At 57.7% G+C, this 17,116-nt stretch overlaps 2 protein-coding genes across 2 annotated transcripts; one reads left to right on the top strand and one right to left on the bottom strand.

The window, feature by feature from the left end:
- Positions 1–3,261: 3,261 nt before the first annotated feature.
- Positions 3,262–10,492, bottom strand: BESB_005290 (uncharacterized protein; the record flags this gene model as incomplete). The annotated part of the gene is made up of 10 exons (XM_029359284.1): positions 3,262–4,197; positions 4,628–4,679; positions 5,058–5,125; positions 5,281–5,394; positions 6,009–6,671; positions 7,187–7,420; positions 7,888–8,124; positions 8,643–9,017; positions 9,525–9,665; positions 10,175–10,492. 10 exons carry the CDS (start codon positions 10,490–10,492, stop codon positions 3,262–3,264), a joined length of 3,138 nt encoding a protein of 1,045 aa, XP_029222197.1.
- A 1,649-nt stretch (positions 10,493–12,141) lies between these two features.
- Positions 12,142–16,914, top strand: BESB_005280 (uncharacterized protein; the record flags this gene model as incomplete). The annotated part of the gene is made up of 7 exons (XM_029359283.1): positions 12,142–12,859; positions 13,300–14,747; positions 14,984–15,122; positions 15,430–15,542; positions 15,861–15,961; positions 16,350–16,442; positions 16,785–16,914. 7 exons carry the CDS (start codon positions 12,142–12,144, stop codon positions 16,912–16,914), a joined length of 2,742 nt encoding a protein of 913 aa, XP_029222196.1.
- Positions 16,915–17,116: the final 202 nt, after the last annotated feature.

Below are 17,116 nucleotides of genomic sequence, written 5' to 3'. Positions count from 1 at the left end.
CACAACAATGAAATCCTGGTCGCCGGCAGAGCGGGAAGGCGACTGCCGCGAGAATCGCTGAACGAGGAGGCGGGACTTGAACGTGAGTCAAAGCGCGGGAAAACGTCAGTTGAATTAACGGAGGAAAAGCGCCCCATCCTTGCTCCCTTTGTGCTGACAGTCAAGCAGAGAGAACGAGGGGACGCGAGGCGCTAAACAACGAGGGAAGACAGTCACAAGTGCGCGATGCAGGGTGCGGGTTTAGCGCGTCACATTTGTGCTGCGAAGGCAGCGTACGTACAGCGTGGCACACAAGCCAAGACCGACGCGCGCCACCCAAAGAAACACGAAAAACAACTGTGGAAATGAAAACAGACGCGTGCGAGCGCCAGCGCCCGGCAGAACAGATGTTTATTCTCGTTTTCAAAGAGGTAAGGGCGGCACGAGCAGAAGCACGGGCTCGCGGAGACCCCGGCCTCGTTGACGCGGGCGCAACGACGTATTCCCGACGTCTCTGGAGAAAGTCGACCATAAATACCCCGGAGTGGAAACAAGGAGAGGGCAATCTACATTTGGAGCAAAAAGCAGAAGAATTTTCCGTGGTATTTGCGCGACCGCCGTGTATGCGCTAGCCTGCAGTCATCAACCAGAGAGTGCGGCGGGAATGAGAGTGTCTGCAGCGTTCTACAAATGGATAGAAAAGACGTACAAATGATATCTGTGCGGCATTGTGGAAAAAGAACAAATCGCTTCCTGAGAGGAAAGAGAGAAATCGAGGAAAGAAGTCTCCTTACGGATACAACTAAAAGGGGTTGGTTTCTCCCCGTCCGCTGGTTCACGTGCTGCGCAGGATCGCCTATTACCGTGCGCATACCCCGTGAAATCGTCGGATAATCCACCAAACGGTCGGCTGAGCTTATCTTTTCCGTCTTCCTCTCTCGCAGCCGAATAGGTATTGAAATGTATTTTTCCGCAGGAAGGGACGCGGAAATTCGTCTTCGTCGCCATTATTTTCATTCGTGTGGCATGTGAGACGCGCTGTTGGCGTCGTCCTCTATCTACACTCGGGTTGTCGCAGGGGCTTCACCACGTCCCCAGTGGAACCGCCCTAACAAGTAAGCGGCGAACAACCGCTTTCGAGACGTTCTGCTTCTCATTGGTGCCGCGATAGGCTCGATGTGCACGAACCGTATATTGCCAGCGGCAAGTAGACACCGCTACGAGGTGACAGATTGCCTTTGATCACGTAATGGTGACGACACGAAGAGCTTGCGCAGACAGTCGGAGGAGGAACGCCACACAACTTGCGTTCGGGTCCGCAGTTCCACGATTCTGGAAGTGCAGTTCAGTTTTCGCCGTTTCGCCTGGGAGTAGGGGATGCCAGCGGGGCCTGCCGTCACGCATGCTTCGCCGCCTCGGTTCACTCGATTTCTCAAAAGGGCTGTAGGGCTCGGCAGCGAAAACGGAGGGCCAGCGATGCCGTTCACAATCGACGGCTCGTCAGTCGTCGGAATCGTGCGATGTGGCACGTTTCTCTTCAGTTCGCTGCTTTCAGCGTGAGGGCCCGCTGTCGCAGGGGTGATGTAGTCTGTTTAGACCGAGGATGTATGTGGCGAGCCTCGTTGCGCGGAAACCACGGATAGGATGAACACTGAAATTCGTTTTTCTTTTCGCAGAGCAAGCCCGCGTTGCAGGATTTCCTCGGGATGCCCTATTTCTGAGCCTGCGTATGCAGCTTCACGAGTGGCTGAACCTCGTGGTCTCCTGCACAAACCACAGCTGTTATTCAACGCTATCTCCAGAGAGCAGACTGTCAATACGCATTTCATCCTCCTAAGGAGAAAGCAGCCAACTCAGTCAGCCCAAGAAAGCGGAACGAGCGGCGTATCGTCCTGTGAGATGAAACGATACGTTGGCTCAGGTTTGCCGTCATATGGAAGAGCTCGAAAGTGAAAGAGGAAGCGCCATATTCACACGGATCGAGAACGCACAGCGGTTGACGAGAGGGCATAGGGCGTCAGTCGCATTCGCTTTAGGGTACGAAGGAACAATGCAGCAACCCTAAACCGTGAAATAAAAAAAACAAGATGCTCAGACATACTGATACATATATTCTTCTGTTAAAATAAAAGTAGGATTTCTAACTAATTAAATTAAAATAGAATTAATAAAAATAAAGCCCCGTATTTACGCCGAGTAGATTGACGTGTCTCCGAACATGCTCCTTTACATACGAAATCAAGACGTACAAGGTCACTAGAACCGTCTTCATGTATCTCATAATCGGAGTCTTTTTCAGTATTCTTAGAACGATGAGGTCTCTCTTTGTTCGATTTGAGCCATATGCACTCCGCCTCTGAACAGTGACACACTGGCGTGAACGCGGGTCGCGCAACCTGCTGGGTGAACTGACCCTGTTTGTTACTGCGACAGGACGGGTAGATAGCCTCGAATCGAGTGCAGAAATACTTTGTCAAGTCCGCCCCCTTCATGTCTTCCGCTTCCCCTAAGTGACGCAAGTCACCGTTTACACGCCTTACGACAGGGCCCAGTCAGCATCACTCGCTGTCACTGTGGAAGGCTGTCCAGACAAGTTGCCTTGAGAAGAAGCTGCAGTGTTCCGCGATGGACATGCGTAAATATGTATTTCCGTAACGCCTTCATACAGCGTATGCAGAACCACCTGATGCATGCGGCGACTGTAAAAAGAAATGTTGCCTACGGTAAAGTGTGCGCACTGCTGTGGCTCTGCGTCGGCTCGCCCTCCTGCCCACGCTTGCAACTCCCGGATCCCGGCTTTGATGACAAGCGGAACTATATAGAGGTACTCCACGTGAAATGGCCCGCGACAACCAACCGCGCACACCTTGTTCCAGACTCTGCTTTTCCCAGAAGGTGGTGCAATCCCGCGTGTTTTAAATCACATCGCAGATATCACCGGTGCCGCCCGTTACGTCGGGGCCTGGACTCGCTCGACTTAGTATGGTGGATGAAAAACCGTTACACCGTCTCTCCTCACACAGAAAGTTTTGTCCAACTGCAGCTTCGCGTTCGGTTCTCAGGCTAGGCACCTCGAATACGGCATCGCATTCCTTTCCCACGTCTTTCCCCGCCGCACCGCTGGAAGCCCCCCCCCTCCAAACCCGCATGCCGTTCCTTCGCTCAACAAACATGACAAGAGAGCTGGATAACGTAACCCTTCCACTGACTCATACACACTGGTGACCGGCCTGAACTGCTTCATAGGCCATGTTTCCCCGGTCGTTCCTGTGTGCCCCAGTCTCATCCCATGTGGCCGCCGGGCCGCAAGCCGCCTCCAGGAGGCATGCCGGGCGCGCCGCCCCAGTAGTGCCCTGGGCCCCCCACGTGAGGCCCCACGGTTTGCTGGGCCTGCGGCCCTACCCACGAAGGGCCCTGCATGCCGCCCGCGGGCCCCGGCATGAGCCCGTGCGGCTGCATCATCTGCGGCACCGGCAACCCACCGCCCATTGGCGGCCCCCCCTGAGAACCGTGCCCGTACATTCCCGCCGGCGCCCCTGCCATGCCCATAGGGGGCCTGACCCCCGAGGCCTCCACGAGCCCCATCGCCTGGCGATGATACGGCCCTGCAGCCCCGGCGGGCTGGCCTCCTGGCCCGATGGACATCGAAGCTTGGGCCCCACCGGCGGCTGGAAGCCCGTGCGGGGGGGGCATGCCCGACATCATCGCCACGGAAGGATCCATCGGCGCATAGGGAGAGGGACTTGGAACGAAATGCCCACCGGACGCAGGCCCTTTCATGCCCCCGGGAGGCGCCACGTAACCCGCCCCCTGGCCTCCAGGCATCCCCTGCGGCGGGCGCCCGGGCATGCCGTGGGGAAGATGATCCGGGCCTACCGCCCCCGCCGTCGCCTGAGGGTGAGCCCCGTCGAGGGCCGCCCCTGGAGGCCCGCCAGGAGCCGGGACAGATCCAGGGAGTCCAGACGTCGCCGAAGGCATCGCAGAGGCAGACGCCCCTCCTGGCGTAGAGGACGAACCTGGGGGTGCCTGAGGAGATTCTTCCTTCTTTTTGACATGCCGGCTGCTGCCGCTAGGTCGAGGACGATGGCCGCTACTCGCGCCTCCATTCGCAGCTCCGCTCCCGCCGCCGGTACGCGGCTTGGAAGACCGGCTGGAGGAGGACAGGCCCGAGGTGGCCCCCGCGGGCCCCTGACCTGTACCTGCGGCTCCATCCACGCCCTAAGCAGAAGGCACGCACAGGACAACACCAGATGACTAAACCCTCCGCACCAGGATCAGTTGAACCGACAGGAGAAACCGAGATGGGAAGATAAAGAAGACGACACAAACCCAACGCTTACACGTCAAACAATCGATACACGCGGAGCTGCAGACCGCCAGGTATATTGGGCAGCAACCCATAAGTATATACTTCTATTGCGGCATATATATACTTATTGATGACGGTGAGATTATACATGTCGATTCGATACTAGCATTGCATAGTTTGAATATGTACATAGACGCATATATATATATATATATATATATATATATATATATATATATATATATATATATATATATATATATATATATATATGCACACATGCACAAATATACGTGCGTGTATTTACACAACAAAAAAACCACCAGGGAAGTCGCTTACCTCGCGTTGTCGCTTTCGCGGATCGGGGATGTTGAAAGAAGAAAGCACTTTGCTGCAGAAATCAAAGAGATCACACCAGACGCTTGAATCCCGACGTGCGCGGTATACGACAACACGCCGACTTCGCAAGCAGGACCAAATTAAACTGTACGTCTGCGCACCTGACCGCCCAGGGGCGTGAACTCTGGTAGGTAGCATCTCTCTGCAGCACTGGATAAGACGATTTGTCGCATACGCGTTCTGTACAGATGTTGCGCTCTGCTCTGCTCCACAACTCGTGATTGTACTCCTTCTCACTAAGCAGAGAAACGGCGGTCGCGAGCGCATCCCCCACCCAGGCGTATCAGGTGCCAACGCGTCAACTGTCTTCGAATATGCTGAGCGCCCCCGCCGGTCGCTAGGACGACCAATTGAGATTTCTGAGACTTACCACACCTGATCTTCGATAGGCACACTTTGCTTCTGCAGGTAGCGCTGCACGGCTCGGGGGACCCAGGGCTGAGGAAAGTCGCAAACAGTCAAGCGCGCGAAGTTCTACAAAATACATCAAGGCCAATTTGCAGCCGCGACGCGAAGCGCGTCTCGCCGTTTCTTTGCTGGTCATATCAACTCCGCTCGTCCTCGTTTTCTTGAAAACACAGCGTGCAGCTTACCAGAGTGTAGTAGGAGGCCGTGCGTTGACGCGCGTGGTAGTCGTAGAGAAAGTCTTCATCCAGGAGCGCCTCAGAAATGTTTGGAAGCGTCGGCGACAGCTGCTGGTTCAAAAACTGGACAGAACAGCCACAGCAGACAGAACCGACAGCATGACGCCATGGGCAAGACGTGCAAAAACATATTACTCGTATTCCTCAGTTCACTATTTATGTAAAAAAATTTTATGATATATTTTGTAATATAAATTTAGATAACTGTTTATGTTTCTTTCTTGTTTTAATCCCTTTAAAAGCTTTTCCTCATAAAGTTCTCGAAAATATCAACTAAAATAACAGCATTTTCATTAAAAGTATAATTATAATAATTGTTAATATTTTGGTTTTTTTTTATTCTAATTACAAAACCATAAACTAATTCAGAATATATCTCGAAACGACAGAGAACCCCCTCGACCGTCTATCTCCCAGCCGCCGTTCCCTTGTCTGCATTTATATGCATATATGTATATATATATCAGCACGGCCACAGGAGATCCCAGAATGGAGCTCGCCTGCAGCCGCATCCTGCAGCCAGTGCCGTGTGAGCTGAAGGTCTGAATGGTCCCGCCTGTCTCGTCAGATCCTATCCCACAAGAAGGCTCCGCGCCGGCGTCGCGAAGCCTTCTTTCTTCTGTCTCTGCAGTGTGTTGGCCGCCGCCACCTCTGCCTTGCGCAGCGCGATGCCTCACCGCGAGGGGGTCGTTCGCAAAGCCTTCGTACAGGTTACGGTACATGACTCGCTGTTGAAGTTTTTCCATGGTGTTTTTTAGTTTGGCGTCGAGTTCGTCGGTCTGCTGCTGAACCTGGAGGATGTCGTGAAGCAGACTCTGCTCCTTCTCCGTTTGTTCCTCCGCCTTGCAACGCTTCTGCGCGCCGGGAGGCCCTCCGCCCCCCCCGGCGCTCTGACTCGCGGCGAGCCCGGGCAGCTGCTGCAGGTGCTGAAGCTGCGTCTGGCTGGCGAGCTGCTGCAGCACCTGCTGCTGGCTAGACAGCCACGGATCCAGCCCGAGAACGCAGCAGCTCGTAGTCATGTTTTGCAGCAGCGTCTCCACGGCGGACGACCAGAGCGCCATGGAGGTAGCCGCGGAACCCGTGAGCGACGAGAGATTGCCAAACAATGAAGACAGCGAGGCATTCGCAGACGGCGCGCTCGCCGAGCCCCCCGCGCCCCAGCCGGCGCCCGCCGTGTCGAGACACTCGAGCGTGAACTCGTACGTGTGTTCGTTGTCGATCCAGTCGCCGCTCAGCTTGAGCGGATGCGAAATGCACACCGGACGCGGCGGCATCAAATGCCCGCGAAGCAGCCGCGGAAGGTCCGCAAAACAAAACTGCTGCACGTGAGACCCAAAGACCTGAAGCGCACGCACATACGAACAAGCCCCGCGAAAAATGGCGCCTAAAAAGAATCCGAGAAGCCAGCGCATGCAGACACGCGGAAGCGCATGCGGCGCGGGACTCAGGGCTCAAGGCGAGTTCGCGTTGAGCCCGGAGTCCCGCTGGCAGGCGCCAGGCGAAAGCATTCACCGACCCGGCTGATCGCTGGCGCGACACGCAGCGAGGCAGGCGAGTGCGGAAACCCACCACGCACGCGAGTACGCCAGCAAAAAGGTTGCGCTGAATCTGGAGACATGGCGTCAACTTTTTCCTACTCAGGCGCCCAAGTCTCGTCTCATCTCTGTATTCGCTCTCACCGACTGCCACTCGCGATTGCCCTCGACGAATACATGTAAAATATGTACAAAATAAATATATTTCAATGTCGACCCTTTGGTTCGCACGATCAGCAATCTCCTCCCCCCTGTTCCACATTCTCTAAGTTTTCTCTCCTTTCCGAGATTTCTTTAGTAAACTTTTCCCGCTTCCCTACCGCCTGCAGCGCAGCGTCTGTTCGAGCGTAAACAGTCCCCGAGGGGTCGACCGTCGTTTTTCCGGCTGGCTCCGTAGAAGGCGCGCCATCCTTTCGCTCGGACTTTGCAGCTTCGCTTTTCTCGTCGGAGATGAGCAAGTTTTTCGCGAGCACGTGTAACCAAATCGCCCGCAAAATCCCACACAGCGATAGCTGCTGCTGTCCGCCGCAGAGAGTCGATAGCGCGTTGCTCAGCTGCCGGCACACAACAAGACAACCGGGCGCAGAGATAGAGGCAACACGCGCAAGCACAGCCGCATCACGAGTCGTGCAAACAAGACGGATGAGTACGGAGAGGGAACCTAAGTTCTGTCGCCGAAAGCAACGCTGCTGCCGACGACACGACCGTAGACCGTTAGCAAGGGACGACAACCAAGAAACAAGAGACGGCTGGTACTCAAGAAATAAAAAACGGGACAAAGAGGAGAAAGACGAGAGGCGCACAGTCATGAGTTGCATCTAGAATGCAAGCGGACAGCTCAACAGCCGACGACAGAGACAAGGGGAGTTAGCCAAGCCAAAAAGAATGTGCTGAAGAGAGACGAGCCAGACCTCTGAAGCACGGAATATGGGCATGAACAACTGGAGACAAGCCGCTTCGCGCAGAGCCTGAAGGGTTCCAGATGAGTCAAAAAATCGAAAACGCTGCACTGGATACCTACTCGGAACGTCGGCGTCCTGTAGTTGATGAAGAAGAGAATCTTGAGGTTCATTTCTCTGCTGCCTTTGCGATGTACGGACAGCCCGTCGAAGAGCGACGCGGCAAGCGAACTCGTCGTGCGGCTATCCCAGACGACCGCCTCCTCTGGCGTCAAGATCATCACGCGGGAGAAAAAAGAAGAAAACCGCGGAGTGAAAAGTCCCGCAGCCGGTCCGCAGCCGCAGTTCGCGCCCGTTGTCTGAACAGAAATTCAAAAAAGCACGCGGAGTCAATCAAGAGGGGCTAGGATGAGAAGCCTTACAGGTCGCGTGAGTGTTGCCTTCTTTGACACACTACCTGCAGCCGCCCACCCGGTTCCACAAGCTGCTGCTTCACTCAACTCAGGCCTTCGGCCGGCGCCTCTGCCTTCTCGCCCCGCCGTTTCCTCTGTGAAACGGAAAACCTTTCCAATCGCGCATCGCCCTGCACTATTTTTTCTCGTTTCTCCGTCCGCCATGCGATTCAGCCCTCTCTCGGTCGACACCTTTGCCTGCTTGCGCCCAGGACTTGTTCATGCGTATTCGCTACAAAATTGCGGTTGACTGCCTTCGCTTTTCCGCATCATGGAAACACACTCCTTTCGCGGACACGCGCTCTGTTAAACTCGCCCTCGTCTCCGTTCTCCTCGACTGTCCCTCTCTTTCTCGCTCCCCCCCTCCCCCCCCCCTTCCCCTTCTCTCTCTCCGCAGCCCTTTGCTTGCCCTCGGGCGCTCTTACATCTTGCTTTTCCATGCTGACAGCCTTGATGTACAGACACCAGGAGGGCGGCGGCATGTGGACCTCGGAGCTTTCGACTGGGGCCATGCAGCCCGATTTCTTGCCGTCTTCTCCGCCCGGCGCGCTGCCGCCACTCGCCGCGGCGCTGCTTCGCTCGCCGCCGGCAGCCGCGGAGAGGAAGTTGAGCGAGTTCGCGCCGGCGGCCGAAGCGCCCGGCTGCTGGGCGCCCGCCAGCGTCGCCGCCGAGAGCGCCGCGGACGCCTCGTCGGGCTGCGGCGCGTGCTGATCAAACGAGGTGTATGGTGGCGGCTGGTTTTCGTGCGTGTTGTAGACAAACACACGCAGGCGCCGCCTAGAGAGCAGCGTAGGCAGCGTCTGAGACAGACACAGAGTTGGCAACACACACACACACACACACACACCGACGTGCAAGCCATGTGTGAGACACCAACCCCTAATGCGGTCGAGAGCGCACACGCCTGCCTCCAGACGAGAAGGCCATGCCGCGCGGCGCCCCATCGATCTCTCCACGCGACAGCCGGCGCACCTGGCAACGGCCAGGCGCCGCTCGATGCCTTCATCCTAAAAAAAAACCTGAGCGCGTGTGTGCCGAAAATACACCACTTCCCGCGTGCTAGCCTCAGCCAACTGCGAGCGCCACGACTCCGAATCCTGCCTCTGGAACAGCGAGACGGCTGCATCGAGCTCACGCGGCGGCCCCCAGAGGCACTGCAGAATAGGATTCCCCGGCCCTGTAAACAATCGAATTCAGGGTGGTCTGGATAGCGTGGAAGCTCTTTTCGTTGTTGCGAACGACGTTACAAATCAGATTATCTTCGCGTCCATAGCATTTAGCTGCCTTTCCGAGGCTGCGAGTCTTACCATCCGGCTACTCGTCTGCAGACAGGGGTAGCAGGTGTCGCGCAGACTCGTGATGAGCTGCTCCGTCGCTTCGTCCATCGCGCGCTGCATCTCCCCCAGGGCCATGCTCTCGCTGTACAGCTCGGGGCAAAACTGGCACACCTGCGGCAGCGAGAAAAAAAAAACCCAGCGATTCGCGAGATGGAGATCGAAGCGGAGGCAATCTCCCTAAACGTCTACAATTATTTATATACAAATAGATACATATATATATATATATATATATATATATGCATATAGACCCCTCGCAGCGTGGAGTAGAGCCGCGGATTGATATTCGCCATCCCAGACATATATGTGTATGCAAACAGAAACATGTACACATACGTGTCGAAGAACGCCGGACTACTGCAGCCTCCAGAGTACGGGCATGTGCATATGCGCCCACAGGGGCATCGTGATACCGGAAATCGGCTCAAGTTGGCTAGTCACTGGGGGCGAAGAGCGGCTCAAAAGCAGCGCCAGCGCTATCCGCCTCCGCGAGTCTTTATCCACCCTCGCTCTCTCTATATATATGTATACATACGTATATGAATATATATATATATATATACATATATGGTTCGCTTGTCCCTCCTGCGGGGGTCTTCGCGCCCCTGCGGTGTACATACGCATTCTGGCACGTCGACCGTGGGAGCAATCGCGTTGCCTTGCTGCCCATTTTGTGCGGGTTTCGCTGCGGAGGCTCCTCCGCTTTGTGATGCACCGCCCTTGCGCGAGCCGCTGGCGGCAGTTCCGCCGCCGGCGCTGTGCGCACAGGCGATGCCGGCGCCCGGTGGCGTTTTCCGCGAAGCCGCGAAGGACGTCGGCAGGCGCGAGACCCCAGACGCAGGCGACGTCCCGGCCTGGGACGGCGGCGCCGCGCCGAGAGGCCCCTCGGGCGCTCCGTTCAGCACCCGCGGCGTCGGCGCGAGAGAAACAGACGCCATAGTGCCTCACGCCCGGGGAGCAGAGAGAGAGAACAAAGAGAACGACAGAAAGGAATGCGGCGGTACGGAGGGAGTGTAGGGAGGGCAGCGTCGCTGAAGGGCAGTCAACGAAGAAAACGTCAGGGCGCGGGGAAAAACAGGAGAGAAGAGGCAGACGCGACACAGCGAGGAGGCGAGAGGAGACGGCGACTCCAGGGACAGCGACACAACCACACGACGGCGGAGGCCACCGGAGAGGAAGGCGTTTTTTGAAGATAGGCAGAAGGGGGAGAGAGAAGAAAAGGAGAGGCGGAAAAACGCAGCGATACGCAGGATGAGGCCCACTGAAGGCACGGAGTCGAGGCGCCGGTAAAAATGCCAGGCGACAAGACACGAATGCGCGAGACGGTTGCTTCAAAACGGGTAAGAAGCACCGAGACGAACAACCCTAAACCCGCAATGGGAGCAGAAAAGAGAGGTAAGAAGGGGGAGAAGAAAGGAGAAACGCGGCGACTTGCTGAAAGGCTTCTCCTCCCCCCTCCGAGCCGCGCTTGGGAAGAATGCGAAGGACCGGCCTATGCGGCTACCGCCCGCTTCCGCCGCTTCTCAGTGATTCTGCTCGCTCGCCGCCCCTCTCCAAACAGAGGGAAACAAAAAGAATTAAGAAAATAGCCTACGTGTCCCGAATCGCCATAGCCGGCAGTGCGAACGTGAAGATCACTGTTTCGCGTTCGCGCCGTTGGAATACCAAGAAAATGAAAAATACCGCCGCACCTCCACGACTGGAGCCGAGGAAACCTGCCCAGCGCGAACAGAAATAGAACGGTCCTTACGAGAAAATGCTGAACGAGACGAGTGAGCAACCAACCGTCTTCTCACGCGCCAGAACGTCTGCGCCACGACCATCAGATCTTTCCATTTCAGCCTCTTCCCATGCATGCTCACGGCCAGAGACAGAGAGGTGTCTGAAGAGAGCATGCCGCCTACACGAAAGCAGTGTGTACCTGAAGTGAAAGCAGCGCGGCAGGTGACTCTGTCGAAGCCGCCAGCGTTTCCTTTTTTCTATTTCCGCGAGAAACCTTTTTTGCACGCTTGTCGTTCACATGCCTTCCTCAGAGAGGCGTTTTTAGAGATCTGTTCAAAGCGATCCTCCCTCTGAAGAGACGGGTGGTCGCGCGACTCCGGTCCCTTGGGCGCGAGAGGCGAGCCCGGTCTCGTAGCGGGGGCCCCATACAGAACGGCCGGCGTCCACTTTCTTGAGAAGGGACGCTGCGGCGTCTGCCTTGCCTATTTGTGACTGTTTCTCTTCTCTCTCGCCTCTCGGAGCAGGGTGCCGAGCGCCACGCGCCGCATAGAACGGTATCAGCGGTTCGCCTGCAACGGTGCATAGTGGGCCTTGAAGATCCCGAGCCGAGCGGCTCCTTCTCGCTGGCTGTCCAGTTCGGGCCATTTTTTGGATGTGACACTCACTCAGTCACGCAAGCGGCTGGACTGCGTCTACATCTGCTGCAGGCTCGCGTCAGTCCACTGCTGCAAAGAGCATCACTCCGAAATCATCTGAAGCACGCACAGGACCCAAGTGTGTAGAGGCTGCCGTGCACCTCGTCGGCCTCTTGCCGCGTCATCTGCTGCCTCCTCAACGCCGTCTCCACGTGCATGCTTCTGCCAAAATGCCGCACCCGACGCTCTCCCTGCGGCTGCTCTCCGCGACGGCGTCCGCGGTAGTCGCCCGCGGCCCCAGGGACGCGTGTGAGGAGACACTCGCCAGCCCCCCGCGAGTTTCGTGCGAGGCCGCGAAGGAGAAGACACGAAGAGGAGGCGACGCATCGGAGTCGGCGGGACCTTCAGCGAGAGGAGGCCGGCCTCAGAGGCCTTCCTTTGCTTCGCGCGCCTATGCTCTGTCTTCTAGCGACCGGCAGCGCGCTGCATGTGCGCAGTCCCGCCGCCCTGGCCAGAGGGGATCCGCAGGCAACTTTGCAGAACGCAGGCGATGGCGCCCTGGGGCATCTCTCGCCTTCTGTGCGTCGACCTGCCATGTCTCTGGCGCGTCGTCCCCTCCAGCCGCATGCCCTGCGCCCGGATCGTGCCCTGCGTCTCACGCCTCCTGCGCCTCTCGCGAATCGTCGTCGTCTGCGTCTTCCAAGTGCTGCGTGTCGGCCTCCGCCTGTGGGGCAGATGCTGAGGCCTCTTCGCAGACTTCATCCGCCGGCTCTTACCTGTGGAGTTTTCTTCCGGCGCTCTGGCGCGGCGCCGGCGGCGAGAGGAAGTGCGAATGTAGCAAGGGGCTCGCGGACGCCCTCTTGGCTGGCGTCCTTTCGCGAGACAGCAAAGAAAGAATCACCATTCACATCCAAAAAAACGTGCAGGCTGCCTCGGAATCACAGTCGAGTGAGCTTGCAGAAGCGGGCTCTATGTATGGCAGTCCTTCAGAATGCTGCGACGAGGGAAAGCACCGCTGTTCTCAGCTTGCTGTGCATGCATTGGCATCTGCGTGCATGTGCTGACAGACGTCCAGAGGGGCGTGCACAGTGCGTGCCTCCCGGGTAGCGTGGATTTACAGATGTAGACAAGGATGTGTTTTCAGTGCGGAACAGGGAACCCACGCGCACGTCGAATCGCAGGCCAGATGTCATCTTCGTTCAGGCTCTGTCGCTGGGGCTTGACACGCAAGGCTTTCCGACTCAGTTACAGATTGAAGGCGCTTAGCTGCACACGGCGCGCCGCACGTTGTGATCCGCACGTGGCTGGTGGCGGGTGCGGAGTGGACACATGCCACGCTTTGATTCCGGCGCAGCTCGTTTTTGCCTGCGTTGCTTGTTTGCCTTCAGGCGGGGGGGCGGTGAAGGTGCGGGCCTTCGCCCAAGGCGCCTTCACCATGGGCGACATCGTTTGCGCCGAGACACCTCTCCTGGTCGGCTCGTCGCGGGGCGTCCACGCGGCTCAGGTCTTTGACCTGGAGGCGTTCCTGGGCTCTCCGCGAGCGAGCCTGGCGGCCAGCGCCAAAGCCGGCGGCGCGCTGTTGGGCCTCGGCTCCTGTCCGCCGGAGCTGTGTAAGCCTCTGAATCCCTCCACCGAGCCGGGCTCCGCGGCGGCCGCGGCGGCGGGACCCGCTGCGTTGAGTGCCCACCGCCCAGCGAGGGTAGCTGAGCCCCGCGCCGCCGCCAGCCACGCCCCGGTTTCGCCTTTTCTGGATCTCGTGGCGGCCGCGCTTCTAGCGAAGCATGCGGCTCAAGCCCGACGGGAGTCGGCCGCGCAAGCGGGGCGCGCCAAGAACGGCGCGCCTTCGGCGGGATGCCTGCATGCGGCAGAGACGGCGGTAGCGAAAGCAGGGAACTCCCTTCTCTGCATCCTCTCGCACTTTGGGACTTCTGCCGAATCTGCGCCCAACCCTCCGCCTGCGGACGGTCTCCATCCCGACAGAAAAGACTGCTCAGGTCCTCAGCGGGAGCTGGCTAAACAGCTGCATCCGTTTCTGCGGCCGCCGTTCAACAAGGAGGTCTCTGTGGACGAGCTGGAGGCCGTGATTTCTCTGCTTCGCCTCGCGTCTTTGCTGCTGCCCCCCGCGCGTTCTCCGTCGAAGGACAGCAACGCAGACCAAGCGCAGCCCTGCCCGCACGCGCCTGCGTCAGCCGCCACAACCCAACGTCAGGCAGTTGCTATGCATACACCTGAGGCAGGCGGACAAGAGCCGGAAGGGTCCAAGGACACTGCGAGCCCGGAGCCGGTATGCGCAGGGTTCTTTCCTCTCCTTCTTGCATTTGCAGAGGAGCCGACGTGTCGACCTAACGTCCTCCTGTCGTTCACAGAGCGACAAGCAGAGGCACACGCTCGTTCAGGCACGCCTCGCTTTCCCAGTTTGGCCTACCTAGTTCTGAGTCCAACTGACCCAGCCTCGTCTTCGTGCTGTCACGGGGCTGCTGCCGCGCCAGCAGAGGCGGCAGGCGCGCCTCGACAGCTGCCCGTCCGCGTCTCGCAAATCACCTCGTTGGAGTCTCTGTACGCTCCAACGTTCATGCGGGAGGCTGGCCGCCGTCGGCGGAACCTCGGGGTCTCTTCCATCAAACCGTGCGCATGTGAAAGATGCACTTCGCTTCCAGAGGCCTGCCGAAGCTTCAACTGCCAGCTGTGTCACCTGGCGAGGACGGAGGCGTCAAGCCAAAAGAGCGACCTGGCGTCGCTCAATCTTGCGATGCCGCCCATTGTCTGTCCAACGGGCCCGTCGAAGTCGCGCTCGCTCGCCGACACGCCTATGAGATGTCTCCGCTGCGGCCAAGAGGTAGGCGAGGCCGCGGAGGCTCGAATGTGTGCACAGCGAAGCGGTGTCCCGCTTTAGGCTTCGGTGTGGATTCTACCTCCCCTCCAATGCGATCTGCTATCGTATCGGCCGGCTACACGCACTCAGCGGGGGCGGGTATCGAGATAACTTTCGTGTGGTACGCGAAGGCAGGATGGGCAGCCTCTGACAAGATCCTGCAGCGTTGTCCAGCTCGGCGTGTGTGTGTGTGTAATCAGCCGTCGGCCGAGACGAAGCAGGGCTACGAAGCTGCGGAAAAAGGGTTGTTCATGGCGCTGATGACTGCCGCGCATGTGCCTTCTGATAAACGACGCCTGCTGCCTCCGACCGCCCTCGATGCTCTGGCAGACGCTGCGGGTGAGTCGGCGACACGAAGTCACACCCGTCGTTGCCGCCGCCGCATTGCATGTAGACGTTTGAGCACCTGCACAGCGGTTCGCATGCTGAGTCGGCGTGTTCATTTGGACCTTGCTTCAACGCGTGTGCATATTACTCTTCACCGCGTAAGCCGAGGGTGGCTGTCATGTTCCGTTAAAGGTCGTGACTGCTTCTTGTCCGTAGTGGGGCTGCGTAAAGTAGCCCTGCTCGTGAGCGAGCCGTGTCCACGGGTGCCGCTTCGCAGTCTCACTTTGTCGCGTTCCGTGGTTCGCCCTTGTGCCCTCAGTTGGAAGCAACGCAGAATCCCGCGCTCTGATTGCCGACACGCACTTTCTGCGCATTCGCCAGTTCACGCAGAGCCTCTTTCAACTCGCTCAGGAGCGATCGCAGAACAGAGAGGTAGGCGCCGAGTGAGAAAGAAAAACGACTGTGCTGGCATTGGAGACTCCAGAAGAAGGTCACGGACTCTTCCTGTCGACCGTGCATGCTTGCCTGTTTGTCTGTGTAATACGAGAAACACGCGGCGACTTAGTTTTTGTAGCTGTGTGTATGATGATAGGCGTGCTTTGCGGGGCGATAGCCCGCCTGTGCCGCGCAGCTTTCCTGCCTATGAGTCTGACGCCTAGCCGTAGACGAGAGACTTCGCTGGGACTGGTATCATGCGTCAAGAGGTGAGAGGTCACTCACTCGATCTCGCTTCTCTGTCCTTTTGAACAGACTCCGAGTGCGGGGTCCGCGAACGCTGCCCTACCGGTCCGCCCCGAGAAACCGGAGCTGCTAAGACGCCGATGTGACGCCGTGATAGAGGCGACGCGAGCGTAAGAAGTTGACTTTGCAGTCTTCGTATCCCTTCTCTGTGTTGACGGCCTGAAATGTCCTATCTGTTCCCGTATGAGGTTGTCACTCGGCCTGCGCCTCAGCATACGTGAAAGTCCCTTCCGGCCGAGTGGGAACGCTCGACCAAGCGGGACTACCCAGCCTACCAGGAAGGCGCGCGCCTCCGTCAGCGCCAGGGCTATCCCGCCACAGAGCGTGGCTTGCCTTATGATGGTCGTGCGCCTTCTTTAGCTGCAGCGTGGCGGTCGCAGCTTGAGCTGAGTGGAGCACAGTGCTGCCTTGATTCCGCACCTGTTAGACTCGGTTGGCCCTGTATCCAAACGACTTTGTGGACGGGATGGTGTGTTGGAGCTGCGTTTGTGTGCTCAGCGTTGTAGGCCCCCACCCGGACGAGGCGAGGTTCCTCGAACACCTTGCATTAGCCACGAGGGAGGAGGTGGACTTCCAGCGCGCATACAGCAGGTAAGGTTCTGCTGAGGTTTCTTTAATTGATTCCTAAGCGCATGGATGCGCGAATTTACATATATATATATATATATATATATATATATATATATATATATGTAGGCGGATAGGTGGATGCGTCCACTCATTGCGGGCACATCTCTTGTTTGCTCACGAATGGTTTTCCCCTGCGTGTTCGTCGGTAAAGGAGGCTGGCCTTGTCGTGCCACAGGGTCTGTGCCGACGCTGTGTCTAGCGTCATGCACTCGATTCTGGGGTGCCGGGCTCAGGCTGTTCGTGCCTTCCAGTGCCCGCTCTTCACGCTTGTGTGTGTGTGTGTGTGTTCCTGTGTGAGGCTAGACGCCAAGACTTTTGTGCGGGCAGCACGGGGGAGCATCTCCTCCTACCGCCGTACGCGATCTGGAAAAGCAGGCTTCTCAGCCAGACACCGCTGCCGAGCGACACCACGCATGGCAAAGGCGGGATGTAGGGTCGGCTAGCTACTGCCCAGCGGTCGCTGTGCAGGCGCGGTGAGGGAAGAGAACAATGTGCTTCACATGACCAGCATACGAAAGGCGCACCAAAAGTTCACCGACGGCGACGGACTAACCGAAAATTTACTCCACTGGAGCTGCGCTGGGGTACTGTTCTGCGTTCACGTCACCAGCTCTTCGCGCTGCACACACAGCGTT

Source organism: Besnoitia besnoiti, chromosome I (genome assembly GCF_002563875.1).
Source record: "Besnoitia besnoiti strain Bb-Ger1 chromosome I, whole genome shotgun sequence".
Lineage (NCBI taxonomy): Eukaryota > Apicomplexa > Conoidasida > Eucoccidiorida > Sarcocystidae > Besnoitia > Besnoitia besnoiti.
This window is presented reverse-complemented; position numbering and strand designations above follow the sequence as displayed.